The sequence below is a fragment of the Haemaphysalis longicornis genome, unplaced genomic scaffold (genome assembly GCF_048455015.1).
Source record: "Haemaphysalis longicornis isolate Haplotype H1 unplaced genomic scaffold, Haemaphysalis longicornis Haplotype H1 scaffold_10, whole genome shotgun sequence".
NCBI classification, from domain to species: Eukaryota; Metazoa; Arthropoda; class Arachnida; order Ixodida; family Ixodidae; genus Haemaphysalis; species Haemaphysalis longicornis.
In genome coordinates, this window is record NW_027526204.1 from 45,794,123 (window position 1) to 45,821,623 (window position 27,501).

The following is a 27,501-nucleotide window of genomic DNA, read 5'->3' on the forward strand; positions in this document are numbered from 1 at the left end:
AAACCAGATCCCTCTCTAGGTATTGTATGGAATTAATGAGTGCAGAGTTATGCCACATACGAGAGTTTAGTGCAAGTTTGGTGTAACAACAGCAAAGATAAGATAAAAAGCACCACAAAAAAAAGCAACTTAATGTTAGCCCTAAATTGCGTAGCTTGAGAATGTTGGCATGACTGTTGAGATACGTATTCGAGCTCTCAAAACAGCTTTGAAAAACTGCTTTTGTGATGCTTGAATAACTCCCTTCACGTACCACCAGCTAAATGTGAATGAATTGAGTTAGATAGGCCCCATTTGAGGCCTCAATGCTACGAACACATTAGTCAGCTGTGGTGTACAAGACAGCTTGTGGAAACCAAGCAGTCGATGCCACCGCAGCAGTTTTGTACTTTGCTTTAAAACCGCGCCTGCAGTCAACTCCTTCGACTGAAATGACATTGGCAATGCCGTCTAAGGGGTGCAATGACACAGCTTGTGGAAATGATCACAATGACAGCTGGCAGTGGGGGTGTGATTTAGGCTTAAAAAAGAAGAAATTTAGGCTTAAGAAGAACCGATTACTGCCACGTCAGCAACCAGGAATGAAAAAAAAAATCACAGGCCAAAAGACATTCAATGACAAATGAGCCAGCCGCAGCCACAAAAGAATCTGAATTGGTGGAGTGCCCAGTTCACGGCGTCAAGAAGTCTCCAAGTCTCCCAAGTGGCCGCGCTACAAACCGCACTTCGGAATAAAGAGGCCTCCTCTCTCACGGCGGTTTAATGCGCTAATGAGACAAATTTTTTTTGTTCACTGTTACACACCCATTTGTTACCGTCCACTTAGCAATCACCGTCCACTCGACGGAGCGATGACTCGATGCAGCAAAATCCTTTTTCGCCGCACGCACAGTAAAGACACTATACGACACTAACGGACCCAAGCACCTCCCTTCTCGCCTCGCATTTCGCTCCCATCTTGCCATCCTGCCAGCACCACACATCCACACACACACAAACACACACACCTAGACGCAGTGGACACAATCGGCAAAGCAGATGGAGCACTGTACACAGCACGGCACACAGTGGCACAAAGTTCAATGCCACTACGACGACACCACGCTGCCCGTTCCGTCCTCAAAGATGGCCGCCGTCTTTTGAAGCCCCCTCCCAGCTCAGAGGCAAGATGTGGCAAGAGGCGGCAATGAAGCAAGGTGGCAACGGCCGTCTGTCGGCCAATCCCCCGTAGTCGCACACTACGCCTCCCAACGTGCCCTCAGAGCTTGAACGAGCAGTCGGCTGGTGGGAGACACATTTTGGGCGAACCTTGAGAGAGACTCCTTGCTGCTGTTGTCATCTAATCAATGCACTCCAGGGCTGGACTACGGGAGACTGGAACGGGTGGTATGTGGCGCCGCACGCAGCTGGCTGGCCGATTAAAGAGAACACAATCATGGTGCAAGGGTGGCCAACTGCGGGCACACCAGTCACAGCAGCAGGCAATGGCGGCGGCACCTGCACGCATGAACAAAAGACCACCGCGGTGAGCTACGTTGCGTTTGTTTTTCGGCGCATCCCCTAGCAATTGCGCATTAGTGGGACAAGTGAGATTTAAAAGGAAAAACAAGGTGTTCCTAACTCTTTCGTTATGGCGGAAAAACGGCCAATTTTGAGCGCTTCCACAAAACTTTTTTTTTGTCTTGACCTAGCGGACACATTTAGCCTTGCTATGCATAAAATTGTAGCTTATAGACTGCTCTTTCAAACACATAACATCAGTTTTCTGAAAGGTACAACTACTTACGGTTATCCCTAGAAAAAGAAAGCGTTGCAGGGGTTGGAAGAAAGTTAGATGGGCAGACGACATCAAGAAGTTTGTGGGGATAAATTGGTCGCAGTTAGCACAGGACCAGGGTAATTGGAGATTAATGGGAGAGGCCTTTGCCCTGCAGTGAACGTAGATAGGCTGGCGATGAATTATTTACGGTTCAATGGTGAAATAATGCAAAAAAAAAAATGCACAAAAAGTATACACAAAACACAAATAGGCTATTTTACTGAGCCTAAACATTACTTAAGGAATTCTATGATATACAAAATGTTCCTACGTTCCTAAGCTATGATTCAATATATACATCAACGCTGTACACAAAGTTCTGAATCTCTGCAGACCCGTGAACCTAGCAGAACTGACGGCTGTGCCACTCCGCAAAGCCACTCGAGGGTAACTTGGTATCTCTAAAATATTCATTTAAGCATACTTTTATGTGCTCTCACAAAATCCTTACCACTTCAGTGGTAAAAAACAAGAAAAAGAAAAATCCAGTGCTTTTGAGAAGCATCACGCGTCACTCTACAGCGCTAATCCGAGATGAGCGCCAGGCTATCTTGAAGGCGATAACACGATACGGCGCGGTGCATTTTGCAAGATATCCCCGCCGTACGTTGTCCAGACCTTACACATCAAAGTAAAACTGCAGTCATCAGATAGGAAGCGCGTTTTGTTTATAAATACAGCGCAAAGTCAAAAACGAACCTACCCCGCAGCAGCTGTAGAAGTCCGAGGCATTTGAATGGGAGCGTCTTCAAGAGAACTGAAATCTAACGAATCCACGTCACTGATGGAGTCATCACCGCTGCTGCAGTAACAAAAATCAGCAGCAGCAGCAGCAGCTGCCGAAGTCCCTGCCACGGTTTTGCGGAGTGCGCCGTGAAGCGAACGCCATTTTCACACAACTTGCTGCTATCGCGGGCCCAAATTTCACTTTCGGCGCCATTTTCGCAAGCGAAATGTCAACAAAACATAATCAAATCAAAAAATGAGCTGTCAATATGCCAGATGGCGTCAGTTGTTCGCAAGGCACCGTTTTTAGGTTTCGCGGGACGTGTGAAATCATGGCTACACGAAAAGGTGGCTACACGTGGTCTCTTAACGTGACACTACCTTATGTGTCCAAACAATTCCGCCGATTTCAACGCAATTCAAACACCGCATAAAGGAATAGGAAAGGCTGCACGTTGTTGGTTTAGCCTGGGGTAGGTTTTTAAACGCCTCTTTCCATCTCACATGCAATTAAAAGTATATTGAAGCACGGATTACTGCCATGGTTGCCAGTACAGTTGACGACCGATTTTTCAGACACCTGGTTTTGTGGACATGCTTGATTTTTCGAACTTTTTTTCGGCACCAGGACGTCGAGCTTTTTGGGGGAACATTTGCTTTTTCAGACTGCCCGATTTTTCGGCCATTTTCGCCGTCCCTTAAGGGTCCGAATAATCGGCCGTCGACTGTATTCCGTTTGGCGGGACCTGTATGGCTGGTAGATCGAACAACTGCAATTTCAAAAGTTCTCGGGCGTAATCAGCAATATCGTTTGGGGTTAAGGTGCTTTAAGTGATGCCCTTCATTTGGAATAAAGAAAACATTCGACAAAAATCGGTTGTCTGTCCCTTTAAGGTTGAGTAGTGTGCTGTATGCTGAAAACTCGGCTTGAGAAACCATGAGCACACATGCCGGCTCATTTGCAAGTGCATTCGCTATTCTGAATCTAGCGAAAGTGGCCATGACACAACACGCAGCTTTGTTTCATTCAAGGACTGCCAGGTCGGAATTACAAATGCGTTAGTTGTAACAAACTGTAATCTACCGAAGAAAACTGAAAAAAGGGGTGGCAGGCAGCTAACCAGCAACTTTCCCACCCTTCCACCCCCTAGGAATAATTTTCTATCGAAGTGAACACCTAACCGATAATGGCTTCATTCTACTATTCTTGAATCAAAGGTAACCTTGCAGGGTAACCGTGTGTGTAAGGTAACCGTGAGTGGCCAACGCCTGGCCACACGCCGTTACCTTATGATTCCAAGCTGAAAGCAGGCATCCATCCGTTAACGGTGCACAGCGATCAAGCAGCAAATCGCGGCACTGGAGCGTTGTAATAAGCGGTTTGTTTTACCATAGAAAGTATACAAAAGTGGGCAGTGCCACTGTTGCTCATTGTTATATCCAATATATCATTATAAACAGTATTGTTATAAGGCAACTGTGAAGCTCCTACCAAAAAAAAAAAAAAAAACGCAAGTTTTGCCGTTTGAAACAAAGAACAGAACCCACGCCCTTGCCGTTACACACATAAAACATCCCACAAGACACCTATTGGGTTTACAAGGCAGTATCCAACTACAGGATTCTGCCGACACGTTTGTTGTCACGGAGTCAACATACTCACTGTCCATTTTAATGTGGCCCTTCTTTAGAGTAGTAGTTTAACCATTTGTAGTGGAAGAGGTGGTGCAGCCTGGCCCATTTGCCCTCACTAAACTACCTGCACCACCCAGCAGTGCATGCCTGAAGTGAGAAAGCAGGAATGGAGAATTCGCAAAAAACTGCAATACTAAGTCACAAACGCTTGCTTCTGATAGGACAATTTCAGGAGGGACGTGGCTTTCAAAATCAACTTTTTTATTTCTTTGTGGATTTTGATGAAAATTGGCACAGCAACTGGAAATGCTTCTGTGATAACACCATAAAAATTTGAAGTTAGTATTTTGATAACTTTTTTATGTATAAAATTTTCTTTCTGTTCCGCTTGTACCGAGCTTGAGCGGCTTATAAAACACGATAGAGAACTAGTTCGAAGTGCTTTGCATTCCCAAATGAATGGACGAGGTCGTGACAGTTTTAGAATTTTTTTTTTACAACACAATGTTTTTTAGTTTTTATTTTTTTAGAGGTTAATGTGCAACAGGCATGTCAACTGTCAACGATTATTTGAATAAAAAAATCACAAAAAACAAATCTGGAAAACCAAAAGTGTCACGACCTGAACAGTTCATCAAGGAATGTAATGCAAGAAACGGAATCAAAATAGACCCAGCGGTCACAAAGAAATCCCTGGGACAAGCGACACAGGTGGCAAAAAAAACTGTTTTGAGAAAACGGCTTCCGAAGTTGCAACGTAGGTTTCACATATCAAAAGTCGTCACGGTTGTAGCCTTTCATGTCCTTTTGAACATGGGGCTTCTGGAAGGCCTTGCCTTGAAATTGGAGTACCTTTTCAGCCTTTCTCTTTCCAGAAAACATCATTTTCAGCTCCTCCGTCAAGAGTACATACCCCCCTTTGCAAACCAAACGGAGGGGAGATGGGTTTCAATGGGCTTTCAATGCAAAGTAGGTTAGTTGGTTGGCTGTATCGCACTGGACAACCTCCTTTTGCAGTGCTGTCACCATGGCAACAAGTTAAGCATTTTTTTTACTTAAATTTGAACATTTTTGGCTTTTTTTTATGTTTTATCTTGCCTGGCACAGCAACTTAGTACTCATAGTGCAGGTGTTCATTGCCAAAAGTTTGCATACCACAAGGTTGAAAATGAGCTACTTTGAAGCTTGGTAGAGTATTCTGCATAACTCCCAACTTCAATGCAAGAGCTTATTTTTTTTTACTACTTTTGACATTCAAGGCATCCAATATTTCTCGCAGCACAGCCAGTATGCCCTGAGCAATGGTATCAATAATTTACCTAAAAAAATCACTGTTAAATGCTGCCACAGTAACGTACATTTTTAACGCAGAGAGCATATTTTTATTCCTATATTACTAACTCAAACCTGTTTGCATGAAAATTACAAGTGCACGGGAAACGTTGCGCAAGAAAGGCAATATGGCTCGCGCGCATCGCAGCGCACGCTTACCGCGACATATCGAGCTTTGATTATACCTGATATGGCTGGTCAGGTCGCTTTTAAGATTAAAACTAACGTCGCAGGCATTAATTACAACTACTGGCGTTCAATCGTAACCGGTTGCCCAGTCATGTGATGCTCCAATGCGCGTCGGCTATGCCGTGCGCGCCGCAGCGTTTGACGCGTCGACCGTTTCTTTCTCAAGGCTAGCGAGCCCACAGTCAAAACACAGCAATAACTAAGCATGTAAATATCGCAAATCCGACTAAAAGTTCACTTCACGAACCGCTATCGCAAGCGCGCACACCGCGTCACCCTCCGCGGTCTGGCGACGGTAGATTCACGCGCACCACGAAGCGTTCGATGACCTCCGCCTTTCGAGCCACACAACTTCCCGTAATCTGGCTCGTTATCTCTGGCATTCCCATCGCAATAACGTCCGTGTTGAATACCACAGATTGAACAGAAACTCGGCCGAGCGAAGCGGCGAAAATGAACTCGAACCGCTCGCTACGCAGCTCAGGTGGCCGCCATCTTGCGTTGCGCCCGCGACATCCAATCAGGAGGGTCGTTGGTCTGCGCCCCGACCGGAGGACCAATAGCGCTTCAGCATCTATTTCTAGCTTCGTTTGTGCGTCGTTTCTTTTCTGCCGTTTGTGCGTTTGTGAATGAACGAAGATAACAGAGACGAGCGGAACCGGAAAGACGATCGCTCGGCCGATCTAACCATATCAAAATGGCCGCGCCCGGTGGCACCGTTGCGGAGATAGAGCGCTCCGAAAATTGCCGTTTTTTCGGCCTTTTGCGCTGATAGTTTGTCACCGCGCCTGACAAAAGTATTTTTTTATGCCACTTTGCGACGCTTTTCAGCGTAAAAACTTTGCAGACGCACAGAATAGGAAACATAGAAGCCGAATATGTGGGTTTCAAAAAAACGATGTTTTGGTCATTTTTCCGAAGTTGAAAGCCGCGTCCCCCCTTCACTAGGAAGGTTACGGAAACCAGCCAAAATGTGAACCAAGAATAATCAAATCGGCAACGTCATCCACAATAAAGTCAGCTTCACACACACAATTCTACACCAAAATACCCTTTGGGAAGTGCAAATAGACACAATTACACTGCCTGGAGTACCCGAGACAAATAATACGTGAAGCGGAAGTGCACAAATCGCTGTGAAAGACGTGGAAAAAAATTTCTCCCACCTCCCCTCGCGGGAACCCCTGTGTAGATGGGACGCATAGGGGGTTCCGTTGTTGTTTCCGTTAGGTCGATTCTCCCATCGCGTGAAACGTGCTGTGAACCCCCTGCCGCGGCTATGAATAAACAAAATCTAACATAATCCACTTTAATCCAATCCAAGCCAATCCAATCCAATGCCCCTCGCGAAAGAGTGCTCGCTATCAGAGAGGAGAGGGGGTGAGCGGCGGAGAGCGCAGCTCGCGCGGCGAGGAGAATGGGGGAGGGGTGTGGACAGACAACGACAACGCCGTATGGAGGGACAAGGCGAGTGAATGAGATGCAGTCGCATCTAAAATTAACCACGCTCTCTTCAATTTCTCATTATGCACTGCTTTAATCACATCATTAAAGCGGTAGCTGTCCCACTGGCTGTTGCTGGTCAACTTCACGGTTTATTTCTTGCATTTCCTGTGATGATCTGCCGTTGTTGGCGCTGTGCACCAACCTCTCCTATGCTTGAACATGTACAAACAGTTTTGGTTTTTTTTTTTTTTGTTTTGTTTTCAGTGCGCGCAGACTGTGAGTGACGAACTCAATACTTCACTTCCAACCAGACCACTCGACAAGAAACGTTTGCCACTTCAAAAACGCCCTACTGGAGTGAGCGCGTGCTCGCGAGTAGGCAGCAATGCCCGCTTTTTTTGTTGCACCAGACCGGAAATAGGCCCCTCCACATTGCAGAGAAAAAGGAAAAACTCCCTGGCCTGCGATTTGTCAAAGGTCGCCGAAGAGAACGCCATGAGCCACCCCCATGTATGGGAGAGAACGTGCAGCTTTTGTTGGTAGTCTGCAGCAGAGTAGAGAGGGAACGATCATGCGTTATTTTTCATCTCGCGTATGCTTGGTGATAGTGAATAGACTTTTATAATTCTCGCGGGAGGAGATTGCTGGGACAATAGGCTTTACCCTGAAATACACTCCGAGTAGTCAGTGGTAAGTGTTGCAGGGCCCCTTTAAAAAAAGTTTAACTCGCTTTGCGTAAACAAAATAAATGTTGTTTCCCTTACTTTAGCACATGTCACTGGACAGAACTAAAGCCTCCTAGTGTCAACTATCCAGCTGCCCTGTTTGTGTATTCGGCAAAGGCTTGCAGCATGTGAAAAATGGAACCTGTCATCTGGTGAGCCATACCGGGCATGATGAACACTGAAAGGCCGTGTTCAACGAGCGCCCTCACTTCACACATGGCGCTGGTACCTGGGCTCTTCCCTCCTGCCCCATCCACTAATTCTACAGGGCTGAAACTCTATACTTTAAGAGCTCGTTCAGGGGCACATTGACGGGGTGAAGAACAGATGTCGGCCCAACATACACAATTGCCCAGCTCACGCCCTGCCTTGTGCGTGTTCTCCAACGCATGTCACAAGCGCTACCAGGTTCCTTAACCCTTTCACGGTCAATGACGAACATGTACGTCCCCGGCAAACACCTCCAAAATGGTCAACGACGTACATGTACGTCATTGCTAGTATGTTTAAAAAGCGCACCTCTTTCGATCATTTCTCTTGCTTGGCATGTGCTGCCACACTGCAGAAATACATGACATTTTTTTATTGCACCGATGGCTCTTCTCTTTTTTTACGCTTTATAATGCGGTGCACCAGCTATCACTTGCGCATATGGTCACGCGTGGGTGTGCGGCGGCTGTCATCGGTTTTGTCATCCGGACGCTTCCTGCTTCTTTCGTCTGCGAAACTTTCTCAGAATTTTGCTTACGCTACTCATGAATAAATCACGCGTACGTAACAACACAAATGGTTCTTTTTTTTTTCCTTTTATGATCACCTTAAAAAAATTACAATTTTTTCTCAAAATAGATTCGTCAGAAAAACTGATATCTGCAATAAAAAAAAATCGGCCCTCGGGGATCACATTTGGCAAAAAATTACTCCAACCTCCCCTCACAGGAACCCCTGTGTAGATGCGATGCATAGGGGGTTCCATTGTTGTTTCCGTTAGGTTGATTCTCCCATCGCGTGAAACGTGCCGTGAACCCCCTGGCGCGGCTATGACACAATTCGGCGCGGCTATGACACAACAAAATCCAACACAATCCACTTTAATCCAATCCAATCCAAGACAAGCCAATCCAATGCCCCTCGCGAGAGAGAGTTCGCTATCGGAGAGGAGAGGGGGTGAGCGGCGGAGAGCGCAGCTCGCGGCGAGGAGAATGGAGGAGAGGTGTGGACGGACAACGACAACGCCGTATGGAGGGACAAGGCGAGTGAATGAGATGCCGTCGCATCTAAAAAAAAATTTGTCCCTCAACGGGTTCACTATTCCAGAGAAACAAGACGCTGCTCACGAAATAAAAAAAAATTGCCATGCAGTGACCGCCTTGCGAGGGCCCCGCATGTGCACTCTGCTATCTCGATAGCAAGTTCTGTGCCAGAAAGTGGTGTGACGATAGTTTTCGCACACCGCTCGCTCGGTCCTTTTTATTTTGTGGCCACCTTCAGAAAAATTCACTGATTGATCGATTGCAGGGTTTAATGCGGCAATGCATGCAACACAGGCGATGAGGCGCGCCGTAGTGTAGGGCTCCGGACCAATTTTGACCACCTGGGGATCTGTAACGTGCACCCAAAATCTCGTACACACGGGCGTTCTCGCTTTTCACCTCCACCAGAGAAGCATTCCCATGCTTCTAGCCTTCCTACAACCAAAACCCTCATTGTAGGAAGGCTAGAAGCATGGGAATACTTTTATTGCGCTCCCTGGTTGCTAAGCAATGCAATGAAGTGCAGTTTAGAAGCATCATTAAAGCAGATTTTTTTTTTAAAATTGGGGATAGGCTTTGAACAATGATATCTATGAAATTAGAACTACTTGCGATATCCAAAATCTAAATTGATATTTGAAATCAGAATGCCGAAATACATCTGTTTGGAAGTTTTCATCTCAATAGCTTTAAAAATAAAAAAGTTTGTCTAAGACCAGCCTCCTCCTTAATTCGGAACTTAGCCCAAAAAACTGGGACACAGCGAAGCGGTGGCGCACGTCACTGGCCATCTTCCGAATATGACGCTACTTCCGGTCGCTGCCTCTCAGTTTCTCGCTCTTCCGGCGATGCGGCAGGGAGCAGTGGGCGGGGCGTCGGGTCAACTTTATCAACGCATACCGTTGTACCCAAGCTAAAAATGCCGAAAAAAAGTTCATACGCATAATCTGACCAAGGTAATAATTGTAGAAAGTAGTTTTATCTGGTTTTAAAAGCGCTTCAGTAGCCATTAAAGTATCTAACATCGGAATTTTATCTATTATATTACTGCAGTTTCCTGTGAGAAAACAGCACTCAAAAGCATTGTTACCCCAGCCCCATAATTGTGACACCCAAATGGTGCATTGGCAGAGTACGATGGGTGGATGGTTTTTGTCCAGCTCAACACCTTGGTTATGTGTGACATTGTTGTGGGTTCCCACGGATTAATCTAGACCACCCGGGGGTATCGACACGAGATAACCTCCATACCTCTTCTTCCTGCCTCCATGGCGGCCAGCAGCCGCAGCTCAGCGTGCCTCGGCGTGTCCGCCTCCGTCGGAGTGCGCCCCATCGGTGGAGGAGCAGGAGGCGTCCGACAGGCGCTTGGGCTGGAACTCGGTGATGATGACGGTGACGTTGTTCACCGTCACGGCCCGCTGCTGGCCCGACGAGCGGTCCACGTTCTTCAGGCGGGGGCGGCCGCCCGAGCCGTGGTGCGAGTGGCGGCCCCCCCGGCCCTCGCCCCCCTCCCCTCCGGCGGCCGAGCTGCCCCCCGTGGGGCTGCCCGCACCCGCCCGCAGCCGGCTGCCGGCCCCCCGCCGGCCGCTGCTTGGCCCCAGCTGCTGCGCCACCAGCTGCGCATTCAGCCGGGGCTTCCTGCACGCACGCACACACGAACACAAGTTCAGACTCCGAGGGTCTAATATCAGCCTGTGCTACACGGCAACTTTCAATTGACAGTTGAACACTCACCTACAAGTGCGTCCCATGTATTTACAATGCGGCACTCGAGAGACAATTGGTTCAAAGGAATTCAAAAAGCATTTGAAACGGCCGTGTAGCGCAGGCGTAACACCCCCAAACCTACACTTCGGCGTGCCGTAGTAGAGGGCCCGGGATTAAAGGGGCCCTGAAAGGCATTTTGAGCACACTAAATGAACTAGCGCAACCGTTAGATTGGGTCGTCAACGTCCTCTGTGCCAGGTACTACTCTTTTACGCGCAGCGGAAAGCTCACACTTTTGTTGCAAAGTTTGTCGTTTTTTTCTCACCCTTCCCTTCGTGTTTTTGGACGCCGCCATCTTCACATGTCTACATCATCGATTCCCCGATGTTCGTCATGAGCTAGACATCCTGCTATTGGGCGGCTTTTCACGCACTTCCGGCAAAGAGATGAGTCGTCTGCTCAGCGTCGGCTCGCCGGCTGATCTGCCAGCGGAGTGCCGGAGTGCTTGGGCATTTTACGACAAACGAAACAAGTGTAAAACAAACGCTTAACCGTTTGTATTGAATGCAACACGGCCATAACACGACATGGATATTCTGTTACCTGAGTACGTTCCATAAAGAAAGCGTTGAAGCCCCGTGGCACTTCTTTCGTGCAATCGCAGAGAACGCCCTGAGCCGAATGCCCGGGTTTGACGCATATTCAACTTCAAAAGAATCCAGAGATGCGTTTCTAACGAACACAACGTCACAACATGCGTTGAAAGTCTGAACCACGATTGACAGAGGATGGGTTGCCTCCTGCCCGTCGTAAATTCGGTACTCACCTCGCGCGCGCTTTGCGGGGACGAACAGCAAGTCACTTAACTCTGGCGCACAAGCCGATGGCTTTTAGCCACGCACACTGCACATACCCCATGCGAGGTTGAGTCGTACGTCGCTCGAGAAAGATAATCCAGACCATGGGAAGCACTATCCATTCGCAGAAGCACAACGTCGCATTTCATCGCGAAACAAAGGCGACAAAGGCGTCCACAACACACACACCATCGCCTCCTGTAATGCCAAACGCATCTCGCACTTCCCAATGGGAGTGAGTGGTACGCCTGCAGTGCCCATATGCCGCGAGGTGGGGCCCCAAGCTGAACCGGGATCACGCAACCGTAACTGACTTCTAGAGCGGTTTGTGCCTTGTTGCCAGGGCAACCGATGTTTGATATTGTCAAAGAAATGGTGCTCGCTCCAGCGTTAGAAAGCTCAGAGCCGCGCCGGAGCATGTTTTGCATAGAGTTAATACTATGTTTTGCCAACGTTGCCGCTCACCACCACGCGTCGCCCCAAGCTGAACTGGTCACATGATTGAAGCGTTTTGTGCACGGGTTCTGTATCGGTTTCAGATGACTTTTTCACATGCCGCCGGCAGGAATTACCACCGCCGCAAAATAAGACCCGGCACCAGCGGGGCCACATCTGATACGGCGCCTTTTGGATAAACAGTGCGAGGTGCATCAAGGGAACGAGCGCACGACCCTCCCCGTGCGGCTGCGAGTTCGCCGCCGATAAAAAGTCATGTGCCGCCAGCAACGTACACCGCGAAAGGGCAAGGCGAGGCCGCCGCATACATGCGGCCAGATTTTTCGTTCGCTTTTCCTGCCTTGAGGGATTCATGGTGTCAACAAAGCTTGCCCGTAGCAGACGACAGTCTGAGCAGCGCAATAGCGGAAGTACGTCACCGGTGCGGAGCTCAGCATCATGGGAGGCAAGGCTCGCGAGCCGTCAACAGCGGAGAGTAGGTCGAAAGGAGGAGGAAACGCGGAGCGACGATAATGCGCGGTTTTTGATTTACGATTTCTCAGCTAATACTCATCGCTTTAACAAAATTCTTGCGGGAGGAGATTGCAAATACATTGCTTTATTTGGGTACATGTACATCCATGCATCGGCGGAAGGTATTTCAGGACCCCTTTAACTTCAACCACCGGCGAATCTTTAACATACGCCAAAATGTGGGCACATGGGTGTTTTAACTTTCTGCTTCCACCGGTAAAATGGCTGCCACAGCCAGGACTGCACCTGCATCCTCAGGCTCAGCAATACCAACATCTTTCCAACTGAGGCACTGCACCGAATACCATCAACAAGACCGATTTGGTCCTTGGGTGCCGATGAAGTCCATCGGAAGTTGGCCATGGCAACCCCACAACCCTCACGCTCTACGCGGACACGCACAGGTGGTCAGGCATGTGCAAAAACGACAACACTCCCCATCACACTTTCTGCCATAAATGCAGGATCCCAGGGACCTCTCCCAAGTACTCTTTCCTCCACGACCACCTGCAACTGTCATGCAGCAAAGCATCAATTGCTCATTTCTCTTTTAGCACAGGATGTGAACCATGGGATACCTTCCATTCAAGCAAGAGGTACAGTTGATATGTAACTCTAATCTAAGCCAACAGAATTCTCTATACATATGTGAAATGCAAATCTTATAGGTCAGCCTCCATTCAAATGTGTCACCCTTATCGCTGCATCCTCCACATTGTGCAATGAGAAGACGCGTTAATTTTATGGCTTTCTTTTTGTGACTAAGGTGGTTAAAGCCACGTAGACCAAACATGCAGAATTTGCGCTTGACACTCACATTACCTTCCCTATTTTTAATTATAAAAATTACAGCCCCAGAACTACCAAATGTTGCCTTACCAACACCTCCCTATGGCCTGGGTGGAAACTGTATTGATCAATAGCGGGCACGGCAGAGGCGACGGCTGCAGCCGATGCAAGCCAACCTTCAGCAAGGTGCAAGACACCCTTCTGGCTTAGCGTGGGCTGTTGCACATGTGCTTGTACAAAAAGCACTGCTGTTTGCTATCTGCACTAGAAACAAAGTAACGGCTCCAACATGCTACCTCATTTACGCTGCCACTTTAGACCAATGCCTAACCTCAACAGGACTTCTGAGTAGGCGAAACAAGCAAAGCACCACTAGCAGCCAGATGAGCTGCTCACCCCGATGGCATTTACCGGACCACAGAGAAGCCGCCATCCAGACGTAGCGGCACACGTTGCATGTTCAGCAACATTAGAAATCACAACTTTGAGTATGAAGGATTCATGCCTCGCAACTTTTTTGTTAGCTTAGATTCAAGTATGATTTTTAAGGCAAAACTTTTTGCAATAACACGAAAGGAATACGGTCGCGAACGTTCAGTCGGGCCCTCCTGCTTTCTCCAGTGTGGGGAACACATCACGGCCCACAGAGAAGCAGCTTCTCACCTGGTAGAGGTTCCCTTGCGGACGTCGCACATGAGGCACTTGAAGGCCTCGGCCGTATTGCGGTAGGTGCACACGCTGCAGTCCCACACCTGCTCCTCCTTGCTGGGCGGCGCCTGCCGCTTCGGACGCCTGCACCACAAACACGTACGGGCAAGGGGACTCACTGGCAGATCGTTAAAGGCAAGTGTAGACTAATACTAAGCTTCAAGGAGTTGGAATTGGGCTTTGAGCAACAGCGGTCCATCCACACTTTGATCACTTATTGAGGCCACATGCAAGTCGCAAACACAAACACACAAGGCTTGCTCACAAAAGCTTCGCAATTTGTTTCATGACTAATACAGCTACCTGCCATGGGCCGTTCAGCCGCTAACCCTGTGGAGTACTAAGTAAAGCCCTACAGCTTGCACTTACAAGCTGTAAGTGCAACGAACATCCATCCAGGGGCATTTTGTGCCCATTAGAAATTTCGCCTGTTTTCATTAGCTGCCCAGGTGCCCACGCATTAAGAGGGCACTAAAGTGTGAAAACAAGTCCACTTATGTCATTAGGCTAGTGATCAGAAAACAATCGTCAACATGACATTTCACCTTGTACAATGAAACAAATTGCATGCACCTTACTGGGTGACTATGGGAACTAATGGGCCAAAGCAAGACGAAATAAAAAAACATGCAGATGCAATCACGTTGGTAATACCATCTAATCACCATCTCATCCTGCCAAAGCTTCCAGAATGCAACGGTTTTCCCCGTCAACCACGCAATAAGTTTACGGTTGCCCACAGTGCAAGCAACAATCGGTTGTACCAGAAGTGCAAAACAAAAATGTTTATCTTCCCCTTATTTGTGTTTTCTTGCCAATACCCTCATCTGCTGGAAGGCAAAGTAAGTAAATGCATTATTTTCGTCACATTTACCTTGAGAAACTGACACTGTTCAAAGTCAAAACAAGCAAACAAGAGCACGTTAAATTTTCATGCTTCTTTTGCGGCAATTTGCGAAGTTCCCACTGCACGTAGGTGAGCAAAATTTGGCTCAGATGTTCCTGGCCAGTGCGGTAAATTATGGGGGGTCAGGGGGGTTCGTTCTGACCCCCATTTTGTTCAGGGTTGGGGGAACACCCCTTGGAACAAGTGTTCCCCCTTAGATTTACCTTTCACACATCACATTTGAATTGCTTGACAGTTAATAATCTGAAGCCTTTCCAAAGAGCCGAAACAAAATCCAACCGTGAAGGCTGCTTTTCGTTTCAGAAGGCACTGTAAAAAATGAGCTTTCTGAAATGCTGCAGGTTACTTCTGACGTGGCGCAATTGTTTATTAGGCTGGCCCTTAAAATTAAAAGTAAATGAAGAAGCCCCGACAATCTACCGTTATTTATGTCGACGAATTTGTGGAAGCCATTAACAATGAAGCATGAATCCTATTTCTCGACTACAATTTTATTATTGTAAAAAAAATCCCTGGTGAACATAAACATGATTCACACAAAGAAGAAAGTTTCCTGAAGTTAACAAAAGCTGTTAACTTCACTGTGAAGCTGTGAAGTTAACTGAACCTGTACCAATACACGTTATAACAAAAAAAGTGCTGGCCTTTTCATCTGACGGTTCAAACTAGAAGTATGCTAGAGCCCAACGAGTTACACTTCGCAACTAACTTTGCAAACGCCTGTTTCTACTCTTGGCTTTTCAGCGCTACCATTAGGTTAGACTCCCTGACCGGCGCCAAGGCTGCGGGCCGTGCTAATAATTATTACCACAAGGCAAGCACTCATGTGCAAGCTAAGACCGGCCAGACCACTATGAGTTGGGGTTACATCCCTTTGAAATACCAGGACTCTAGAAATACGAAGCGAGCGGCAATGCCACCCTCTCGAAGAGGTAAATTCGACATTTGACCCTGCAGTGAAGCTCCTCGTTGCAATGGAGACCGCAAAGAATGATTCAAGCTTTCTAGTGCAGAAACCGAGCACAGAGGAGGCTCAAGGAGTTCATTTAAAGAAGATGCCCAAGCACCAGCCAGTAAGTTGCTACCACTGTGGAGAGGCGCACAACACAAATGCATGCCAGCATGCGGTACGGTGGGGCATTTAGCCGAAGTATGCCGTTCAAAGAAAGCGTGTGACGCAGGCAACAACTGCCACTCGAGCAGAGGGTACAAGAGGATATCCAGTAAATGCTGCAGGAAATGTGTCAATTCCTTTCCCTTGTCGGCAACACACAAAACGTGGTTAGTGGGAAGTTCCGGAACAGTTCCGCCGTTTTTTGCAACTGTTAAAGTGTCCGAAAAATCGCTCCGGATGGAGCTTGACACAGGTGCCAGGGTCTCCATCACCGGAGAGGCAGTGTTTCAAGAGAGTTTTCCCAAGCTAACAATAAAACCCTCAGACATTGTTCTGCAAAGCTAGTGCAGGAAAATAACACCTGTCAAGGGATAAGTTACTATTACTGTACAGTTCAGCAACCAGCAAGCGACATTGCCATTGTTTCTTGCCCCAGACAAATGCTCTGCACTCCTTGAAAGGAACTTGATTAGTGCTCTTGACATAGGCTTTACTGAAGTCACTTATGAGCGTGGAGGAGCTGCTTTTGCGCTACCACGTATTTTTCAAAGGTCTTGGGGCACACAAAGCCAAGTTATTCATAAAAGAAGGTGCACTTCCCAAGTTTTTCAAGCCCTGTACTATTCCATTCGCACTCCAAGACAGGGTTGCAGAAAAACTGGAAAAAATGTAGCACGAACAAGTATTCATATACCCGTAAGAACGTCGGAATGGGCGGCGCCAATGGTTCTAGTTTCAAGGAAAAACGGCAGTATTCGCGTGTGCGGAGATTTTAAGCTGGCGATCAATCCTGTTGCGGTACTAGAAAAGTACCCAGTCCCAAGAGATAAACTCCGGGCCGACCACAGAAAGCCATTATCTATTCCAGACAGTGAAGACACTCTCCCCACATGCTGAACTCATCGAAGGGTGCAGGAGTGTTACATTCCTACGAAACACCAGGACACCGGAAATACGAAGTGGGCGGCCACCTGAGCCGCCAACGGCTGCGACTCTGGAAAAGTGCATCCTGTCAAACCACCAAGATCTCGACGGCGCCCAGTGAAGTAGGAAAACAGGAGCACCAATGACGCCCCAGTTGAAGCAAGGGCCTACTTTTGACGTATATTCTTTCAACAATTGATGCAGCCGTAGCGGGAACTGAGAGAAGGTTTAATAGAGATTCGGAAGGAATTGTGACGTACAGGACACAGGAAATTGTCCTCCTGAACCGGCCATAAGAAGCAGATGTGGATGCAATCCGACAATACAAGAGTGTCGAAATAGGTAAAGTTGTGTCTTGCGTGCACTTATTGCATGGAGAACGCTGCAACCTTAAATCCACACATGACAAGGCAATACTGCAGAACATGCACACGTCCGCCCACCAGCACTTCAAGAAAGCAGAGAGTGTTGTCAGGATCGTCTTGGTGATGCCGGTCTCTTCCTGTGAAGCGGAGCGATTGTTCGGTGCCTTGAGAATACGGAAAACATGGCTGCATAGTATAATGATAGAAGAACACCTCAACTGCTTGACTTTGGCACATGTTCATCAAAACATAGTAGACCTCACACCATTACCAGAGTTGATGAAAAACTTCGTCAGCGTGTGCAAGAAACGTGCTCTCATTTTTGGACCCTTTAAAAATGTCTAAAGCTAGGAAACACCTCCTGTGATCATAACTAACATTGCACGAAATATTCCTTATTCATTCAGTCCTTGTTCAGTGCAGTCCTTTTCGTGTATCGCTCTCTGTATTTGTTTTTTTTTTTTTTGCGTTGTTCTGCCTAGATTATGTACCAACAGACCCAGTTTTTCACGTTATCCTTATTCATATTTTTTTAATACCTGAAAAACCACAGTGCAATTACGTGAGGTGTAAACCCATGCTTGTTTTTTTTTTATTCTATTTCAAAGCATGATAGTAATTGTTATATAATTGAAAATAAAACCTATATTCACAATAACAAAATTGCTGCCATGACAAGATGTGTCCCCCTTGTGAATTTTTTGGATTTAGGCCACTGTTCCTGGCCATATAATTTAAAGATCACAGCCCCCGTTCGTTTGCAGTGGAGTTCAAAAAGTGTCTCAGGGGACCTTTCACGAAAAAAGGAATGCAAAAGTACGACATTGCAAACTGGTTTGAATGTTTCCTGGAGACAATGATAAGACGTCTCTACAAACGTAAACTGGACATAGCTAGAAACTTCTGCTCGACAAATGTTACAAAAAACACTGCCCGTAAAAATTGCCAGACCTGCCAGCTTACTATCACCGACAATCCCCATTGTTTCAGTCCCAATTTTTTAGTCATGTAATGCGCTTTCCTTGAACAAGTCAATCAATGGTGAAAGAAGATTAACAAAGTGTACTGTTGGGCGAGTTGATAGTTCATTGTAAAAGATGCTACAGCGCGAAATAAAACACAGACACATGAAACACGGTGAAAGAAGAACTAACATTTCTTGACAGTGCCCGAACTGTTCCCCACGCCACCAGCAACCCGTCCATTTTCTCCACACACTGCTACCATGCACAGGCACCTTCGAGGCTTATGCCCTTGCCACACGTACACAAAAAATGACATTAAACGCTTAATGCCTCAAGTTTTAATGCCATTAATTCCCTGACACATGCAAAAATCTAATTCCATTCCCTCTAATGTAATTCTTGGTTTAAGGAGTTCCGGACAACTCATTCGCCTTCACGAACGTCATAAATCTGCCTACTCTCGAACGCGATGAGCACCAAATGAAACCAACAAAACTCTCAGCACCAGAGTGCTGACGCGGAAACGTAGCTGAACTTCGAAATAAGATGATTTTTTGTGCACTCTTGGTGGCGAAGTTCTGAAGAAGGCGAAGTTCACTAAAGCAGCAGCAAAAGGCAAAACATCGTGTTACGGGTCTTTCTGAATATTTCAGATTTGGTAACCGCTGGTAGGCAACAGCAGTTGCTGAAGCCACTTTTATAAATGGCTTGCCCCACATTTTAGAAAACACTATTTCTCAAAACATTTTCTTTCACAAGAAAACATTTTTAACACTTGTAAGACGTTTTTCCCTTTTTCTTTTTGGTCATTTTCACTCACCACCATACTTAACACATTTAACAACTTTGAATTTACACGTGTAGCACGGCCCGACCAAATATGGCCGTTCGGTATCTTAAGGCCCTAAATAATGTCATTAATCGTGTACGTGTGGCACGGGTATTATACTGCAATTCAACCATTAAACCTTTTTAATTTGTTTATATGCGGAAGTTTGTGCTCCAAGTAGTAAAATCGCTTGTGCGCTTGTGATTGTAGTTCGTTGGCCATGCACTTTTTTCCATGGCTACTTTCACACAGCAATCTACAGTTCATCAGGCTGACGGGGTGGTGCAAAGAGAGCAATGAAAAAAAAAAAAAAAAAAACGTAGCACTGAGAGGCAATTATCAGCGGTTACCAAGTAGGATTCCTTTCCGACCCTTTTTTTGAGGCGAAGAACACACTCCCGAGTTGACGACGTAGATTCGAATATACGCAAGTAAATACAAAACAGCTTTGTTAAAAGAGTGTTATTAGAATGATAAAGTAGCTTAGAAATGCTTGAACACTCTTACCGGTACATTAAATGCGAGTTATCGAAATACGCTTTGTGGGGCCTTTTGATACTACGCGAAGGTGTCTATTTGCATTCGCGACGAAGATCTAGTTCACCCAGTTCGTCGCCTTCGCAATTGTACCCCAGCAGTTTTGAATCACTTGAATTATTCGCGAAGAAAACAAAAGGCCCTTAAAAAACAAAAATATAAGTATAAATAGCTCGCGTAAACGAATAACACGCCGTTTTAAGTTCATTGACTTGTTTACCGCAAATGTAAACACTCTCGCTTAACAACTCGTGAGCGTGATTCGCGTGAACTAAAACGCAGGGCGTTAACGTTTCAACAAATCAAAAAAGCGTATCGCTAGAACTTTGCCTACGCGGTTGGGCTGCTTTCGACGCTGCTGCTCTAAAGGATGTCCATACATATTCGATCAGCGTCGTGTCACCGGGGCGATAAACTAGGAAAGAGTACGTTTCAATGGCTAGTAGGCTCGATGTGGGTAAACAGGCTTTCTTTTCAATTTTCCCTCCGCGTGCAAGGGGAAAGCGTAGGGTTTAACACACCTTCGCAGGTTTAGCACACCCCACCCGGCCGGACAGGAGGGGCGCCAGGTCACTTACCGGTTTGGACTTTTCTTGGAGTCCATGGCCTACTGCGAGCGGGCCGCGCTCGAGTGCATGCCAGGGCCGTCGGGCTGACTACGACGATTCTTGTGATGGGCTAAGATGGACGAACGTAGAAGCGGCCGGCACTGGCCGTCCATGGCTGGGGAGGGCCTAGATGTCTTGACGAGACGATGGCACCGACGACCGGGTCCTTTTTGACGCCGCAGAGGCCCGCTGGCACTTACCGCACCAGCCTCGAAGAGCTGCGGCGTCGTCATGAAAAGATGCGCAGGACGCTCAAAATGGCGGCCCGCTGGTTTTTTGCGGTCACGTGATCATGTTTTGGTCTTGGGCTTACCTCTGCAATCGCAAATTGTACGCGCGGTGTAAGTGGCGCTAGCGACGTCTTAAAATAAGAAAACAAAACCTAAACATTTTTTTTTAATTTTAATCTAACCGCAAATCATGCATCACTTAAAAATAGCAATCGTTACATAAGAAGCATGCTCAACACCACATAAAATACTTGTCTAATTTTAACAAAAAGAATAAGCTTCTTAGACAGGGTTACTCAATATTGAGTAACCCTGCTTCTTAGAGACACCCTTTTTTTAATCAGACAGTATTTTCACTTACAAATCAACCATCCCAATTCCCGACAAGACCAAGACACTCTCAATTCTAGAGCCCTTTTCGTCTTAGCGCATCTTCTAACCCTTTTCCCTTAACAGGCCCAGCTCTCTACCATCTTGATCTTCGATTTCTAAACTATACTGATCTTCAATAAATTTTCAGCTTTAGGTCAGCTTGTGGCGGCCGCATTTCGTATTGTGGTAGGGCGTAATTAATGTTTAATTAACCCCCCCCCCCCCCACCACACACACAAAGGAAGGGGGGTTTTTTTTTAGCATGCAGAAAAACAATAGAGGCTATGAGTTGGGACCAGCTGGTTTATGGTTAAAGTCCCAGCTGGGCCCTCTCTTGGGGAAGGGAATAATATTTCCAGTTTCAGTACAAAGTATATTACCTTTGTGCAAAGAATTTTAGCGCGATCAACCCAGTACTTTATCAAAGATACCCTAATTAACGCGAGAAAATGCCGGCCGTTGCGGATCCTAAACCCTGTGTGGTCCATGTGCGCGATCGATTGATAAAACATCCACTCAAATGCTAAACCTAACGCCCCCCTAACTGAATAAACTATATTGAATTAAAAACGGGGAATAGGAGGGGGAGAAAAAGATATGAAAGAATCACAGGTGGAACCCGTTGTCCAGTGCTCCAGTGGCTTCGGCTCTCTTCTTCGCAAGGCTGATTAGGTCCAAATTTTGGATCTGTAAGTCAGGGCTGGCTAGGGCGGCGTCCCATGATTCTCGTGAAGTTAGTGGCGGGTCCTTTTGATCTTCTGCCCTTGCCCATGCTAAAGCCCTCCATCACGGACAGGGCGGACGAGAGCAGTATGGAGGGGCTTTAGCCCATGCAGGGGTGTGGGAAGGCCCATGTGGCGTTTCATTCAGAACTCTCGCTGGGTGAAGATTTTACAACGGCACCCTGATTCCACAGAAGATAGGCTAGGTTTCTACCCTCTTCCAAACCTGAATTCCCACGCAGCGCCCGTGAGGACATCTTGCGGTTCCACCTACAAGTGACGTCACTCATCTATCGTGGCCTCCGCGATCGGCTACCGGCGGAGCAACGGCGCGCCGCCGGCAGCCGATCGCGGAGGCCACGCTCATAGGATGCCATTGTCGCGCCTGGTAGAAAACTATCCTCTGCTTATGCGACCGCGTGCTTTCTTGTGGCCAATATATTAGAAGCCTACTATATTATAGCTATTATAGCCATAGTATTTTAACATGACAAACAGGGTGCTTACGTCGTCTGTTAACTCACTATTTAGAAATTCAGTGACGCAGATGGTGTCGCGCTGAGAGGTGGTGTCCGGGTGCTTCGTTACGATTTCAGTGAGCGTATACAAACCCTTCGTACACCCACCCTCCGCAGGATCCAGGCCCTTTGTTCGTCTTCAGAGGGAACTCTAGGAGACGTACTTCGCTTGAGAAATACGGAGGAATATGTGTGGTCTGGTCTGGGATCGGTGCCAGGGCCGCGAAACACCATAATTTAAATATTTTCCCCAAATTTTTCTTCTGTCGAAGCGCAGCAGGAATTTGAGAAATTTATAGGGGACGAAATGTACACACTACGCACGTTTGTCGGAGTTGACCCGAAACGAATGCGCTATATAAAACATTTCCAAGATGGACCATAATATGAAAAATTTGCCCAATTACCCGATGAGTCAGCTGATTGAGCTCCACATATGCATATGCCATTTCAGTGCCACCATTCTCTTTATACTTTTGTATTTTTGAGCAATTTTGCTTTTCTTTTTTCTCTCTCTCTCTTTTTTTTTTTTTTCATGTTTGCAGGAGCAGTGGGTCGAGCTTCTGACGAGCTCCGGACCGACCTCTGACGACAACGGGAGCGGGCACGGATGGCCAGCACATCGATCCAAGGCACCTCGCCGCCGCGGGTATACGTCTCCCACCGGGCGGGTGCCCCAGCAGCAGCACATCGACTCGAAACAATCATGTTCATTCATCATCGCCATCCCGTTGGACCAAATACATTGCATGTTCGTCTTGCCCAAATGCAGCTCTGAAGCTGCATGCCCTACCGGTACCGCTGCAGTTTCGCGGCGTCCCTCGATGTAACCGAGAAAACGCGTACATAGGACACCGAAGAGAGAGTGAGGAGGAAAGAGGAGGAGGAGAGTAGGCGAAAGTGCGAGTGAGAGGGCGGTATTATAGTGCCTAGAAATTCTCCGCCGCGGCAACCCGCTACGAGATATATCTCCAGTACCGCGCGTCGTTTTTCCTGGGACGAAGGAAGTGCTTAGGGAGCATCGTAATCGTCAGCCAATTTCCTTTGCTGCAAGCGCATGCGCGAATTGCTAATAACTGAATTTAAAAACTAAAAACAACGTCATCAATAAAGCTTTATTGATGACGTTGTTTAATGATACAAATGCTTGCCATTGGCCTGAATGATAATTAGTGCATGCACAGGCATAACAACGATGAAGTGTGATATTAAAATGATCACTACGTTTGTTTACATGAATCACCCCATTTCTTCCGCGAAAGGAAATATTCAAACCGGTGTCAAATTTTACACCCCTTCCTTGACAGCCGGCCCGAGGGGGGGAATTCTTTCATTGTTAACAGGATTACACGCGCGAGAAAACGAAAAACGTTTAAATTGTCAGTTATGCCCACTTTAACGAATAATATAAGCCTGTTTATGCTAACAGGTACAAGAGAAACATTATCAGGTGGCGGCAGTAGCAGACGACGCGTGTTGCTTTTACAGGATAGGGACCGCAGCGCCAATTCGGCTAACGTTGGCCCCGCGCGGTCGTGCAGGGAATAATTGCGAATGGTGACTACGCCTCAACTCGTCGGCGCATCAGCAGTCGGCACCCCTTCATTAAAACTTTTGAACGAAGCAGTAGCATTCGTTATTACTGGCTGAGCAGTTTCCTTTCCTCTTTGAGCGCTCGCGCGAATTTTTTCTTTCTTTATTTCCTTCACGCTCGCGTGATCCCCATGGCGATCGGCAGCAGCGCACTGCTGCAGTGCGTGACGCGCATGAAGAAGTAAACAAGTGCGAAGTTGGAAGTTGGAACGAGAGCCAAGTTTCATCAGCTGCTGCCGCGCCAGTTTTGCTGCTCGGCGCACACCGGGCGGCCCGGCTCGTCTGACGGGGAACCCGAGGTGCATGTGAGAGCCCATGTTGCGAGCCCCGCAGCGGCTGCTGCTCCTGTTGCGGCGGCGGCCGTCGTCGCGGCACCTGCAGCGCTACTGCTCGAGCTCGACTACGTCGAGAAAGCCGGCGGCGGCGGCGGCTACCAGGCGCGGTGACCTGCTCTCCCTGCGGCCCTCGGAGCTGGTGGACTTCCTTCGTTCTCGGGGCATCCAGCGGTGCTTCGCCGTGACCGGCGAGGACGGGCGCGTGAGCGTGTCGCACCCCGAACTGCAGGAGCTGGGCGACTGGCTCAACTCGGGCTCCGAGCCGCAGTTCCGCGGTCACGAGGCCGTGCTCTTTCAGCTGGGACTGCGCACCGGCTGCCTGCTCTCCGCCTTTCTGTGGCGCACCGACCGCGGACAGGCCGTGCGATTTCTATCCGTCTATTCCCGCTTTGTAGACGTCGGTAGCCAGTCTGCCTGAAACGGGGTAACTTCGGGGGTACTCTAGATGTGCTGTCACTTCCTCTCGTTTGCACTGTGGTTTGGGGCCGGAACTTAACAGCTGAGGAAGCAGCACAAAGGACTACGTGTCTTAGAAGCAACAAATTTCCACAGGACACCCTGCAGTATTTTTTTTTCTTTTTTAATCTAAGAGCACCATGCGAGTTGCTCTTTAATGCAAGTTTCACCAGAAAAAGAAATACCCTTGTGCATCGTTCGTTTTACCCTCACAGTACCGAGGTTTCGTTGCATGTTGAGGGCCCTGCAGACAATTAAAGGGGTTGTTATTGGGTTCTAGACTTTTGGTCCCCTGCTTTCACTTCTCTGCGGAACCAATCGATACAGGCGCGGCCGCAAAGGATATATTGTCTCACACTGCTATTCTAAACGTCAACTCAAAGCAGCTGACACAGCTTGCGAATGTTTCGTTCAATAGACGCAATAGGCTGTTCAAAAATGAATTCAGTAGGGCATTAAAATAGATGTTACTGCCTGGAGAAATGTCCGTGTTGTAGATGTTTGAAAGCGCCCCTTTCTTTTTCTTCGCCAGTATGGAGGCATCCGGTTGCAGCCTTACTCCAGTGTGGAGCACCTCTTGCGAGATGGCCTCCGCCAGTCCACGTTGCTGGGAATCAAGGCCTCCCTGGCTGGTGTCTGGTATGTCTTGCACTTGTGTCAGCAGTATGATTGCGTCACTGCAATTGTAGCTATTTCTTGTGGGCTTCTAGGGCAACCAAGGCAGTGTGCAGTGGGGTGTGTCAAATTCCTTTGTGCTCGTTCGGTGCGCTTTCTGTCATAAAGTAGCATCTTAAACTTGGCGAATGTGCGCTAATTAGTTCCGTGCAAATAAGTTATTTTCAATGCACTAATTTTTAAAGGGATTTTGGTTGGGAGGCTTTAATAGTGACAGTCAACCTTGAGCTTGCACTTGCAGCAATTGGAATCTCACTACCATCGAAATTATCATGCAAGGGACATTGAAAACAGAGCTGTTGTGCAAAATGTGCAATTGTAAGACACCACACGTCTGCAGCTTTCGTTGAATCTTTGTGCAATAACACAAATCCAAGAAAGCATGCCAGCTATTTGCAGTGTAGGGAATATAGGGATTGTGCATATCACATATCACCACCAGGATTCATATGACTGCAGCTGCCAGCATGCAAATAACATAAGCGAGAGGTTGCAAGAGCAGACAGTGGGCGTTACTTTTCGACAAAAAGATAGACAACATGTAACTTCTTGGATACGTTTGAAATTCTTCAAATCTGTTGTGTAAGTACTGCGCCCTCTAGGCTGCGCATTCCAGCATCACTGGCGCAGATTTCATATTATAAGACAGGATGTAAAGGACAGAGATGTGCATGCTTTGTCTAAATATATTTATTTATTGATGCTGTGATCTTTTACAAGACCATAGCAGAGGTGGACAAAGCATGAATATCAGTGGTAAGTGGCAAACAACAACCAAAAGCAAACCAAGTACAAACGTAAATAACAGTGGTAGCTGCAGTGTTTCTTCAAAAGCAGAGAATCAACAAAAAACAAAGTACAAAAATATATAGCAATCATAACCACAGTGAATCTTCAAAAAGCAGACAATGTACTTAGCGTAACAACTATGTTATGTAGGTTATTCCATTCCATATAGTATTGTAGGTTATTCCATATTTGGTGCTTGAAAGTCTTATCGTGGGTTACCAACTAGCTACAAACCCACATGCTGCTGTGTTTTCTGTTTGGCTGCTGTGACTGTGCATGAAGCAGGCATTCTGTGAACCATGATTAGGCGATTATGACTGTGTTAGGGCAGTGGTGGTACAGTCAAACTCCGCTACAACGAACTCCGCTACAACGAAATTCCCGCTTCAACGAAGGTTTTTCGATTCCCCGCCCGCATCCCATAGGCCCCAATGTATTAAAACTCCCTCCACAACGAACCACTTTTTTTATTGTTCTCCCGGTTCAACGAAATTTTCCCGGGACACAAGTCACTCGATCTGCAACGGACTGAACCACTCTAACTAATTTTGATAAGTTCTAACAATGTAAATTATATAGTAGCAACATTTTCTCCGAACATCCGGACATCGAGAAGCTGCCGCTTCTCGATGTCCGGATTACCGGCGCTGACGGCGCTCAAAAGCGGCGGCGGCAGCGGAGGAGGAGGAAACCACTTCTCGCCTTTCTCGCGCTCGCCCGGCACCCGCCGGCGGGGCCCGCCGGCGAGAGCACGAGGAAGCCGGCATTGTTCCTGAGAACGTAGATTTGAGCGACTATGTAAATGCCGACGCGGACGTGATCGTCTACGAGGAGCTGAGTGATGCCGAGATCCTCAAGAGTGCTCGCGCCGCCTCCGCCGCCGCCGCCGATTCATCCGACGACGAAGAAGTCGGGCATGGCGTTCCGACGGTCCCGACGTCAGTGACCGCGTCGCAGGTCATGGACTCCTTGGACGTTTTACGTAGTTTCCTTGGCGCCCATGACGATGATGTCGCCATGCAGCTCCTCGCAGACTGTGAGCAGCGCATTCTCCCGTTGCTCGTGCGAAAGCGCAAACAGTCAAAAATCAGCGATTTTTTCAAGTTTTGGAAATAAAATGCTCCCAGAGTGTCGTGCATATCCTGTGCATATCCGTGACCGCAAATTAAAATATAAACTCCGCGCTGTGATTTCACGACGCCTGCTTTTGCGCGGATCTCCACGAGTACGACGCGCATATTACAACGCTGGTCTAAGCGCCGCGAGACGCGTTGTGACCGCAAATGACGATATAAACTCCGTGCTATAAAAAGGGTGCTATTTTTGGCGGAGCGAGCTCCAAGCAAGTTGGCAACATTGGGGCGAAAAGGTAGGTGGGAGATTTCACGACGATATAAACTCCGTGCT

The 27,501-nt window shown here is 47.5% G+C and overlaps 2 protein-coding genes across 2 annotated transcripts in view; one reads left to right on the forward strand and one right to left on the reverse strand.

Moving 5' to 3' along the window:
- Positions 1–1,359: 1,359 nt before the first annotated feature.
- Rybp (ring and YY1 binding protein) lies at positions 1,360–20,685 on the reverse strand. Its single transcript, XM_077689318.1, has 4 exons — positions 20,375–20,685; positions 14,111–14,239; positions 10,377–10,763; positions 1,360–1,497 (listed from the first exon to the last, which is right to left on the reverse strand). Exons 1-3 carry the CDS (start codon positions 20,398–20,400, stop codon positions 10,415–10,417), a joined length of 504 nt encoding a protein of 167 aa, XP_077545444.1. The 5' UTR covers positions 20,401–20,685; the 3' UTR covers positions 1,360–1,497; positions 10,377–10,414.
- A 3,184-nt stretch (positions 20,686–23,869) lies between these two features.
- The window catches only part of LOC144158439 (phenylalanine dehydrogenase-like), a 35,494-nt gene continuing 31,862 nt past the window's right edge, over positions 23,870–27,501 (forward strand). The window contains exons 1-2 of the mRNA XM_077689319.1: positions 23,870–24,535; positions 25,163–25,269. Of these exons, the coding sequence (XP_077545445.1) occupies positions 24,155–24,535; positions 25,163–25,269 (488 nt within the window). The 5' untranslated portion in view covers positions 23,870–24,154. The remainder of the gene's footprint in view (positions 24,536–25,162; positions 25,270–27,501) is intronic.

What these genes read in the sequence shown, in the direction of transcription:
- Rybp (XM_077689318.1), bottom strand. Translation starts at nt 20,400, where the DNA reads ATGGACTCCAAGAAAAGTCCAAACCG. An exon ending in TCCAAGAAAAGTCCAAACCG is followed by an intron (nt 14,240 to 20,374) that starts GTAAGTGACCTG and finishes TTTGTGGTGCAG; the next exon opens with GCGTCCGAAGCGGCAGGCGC. An exon ending in CGCAAGGGAACCTCTACCAG is followed by an intron (nt 10,764 to 14,110) that starts GTGAGAAGCTGC and finishes GCGTGCGTGCAG; the next exon opens with GAAGCCCCGGCTGAATGCGC.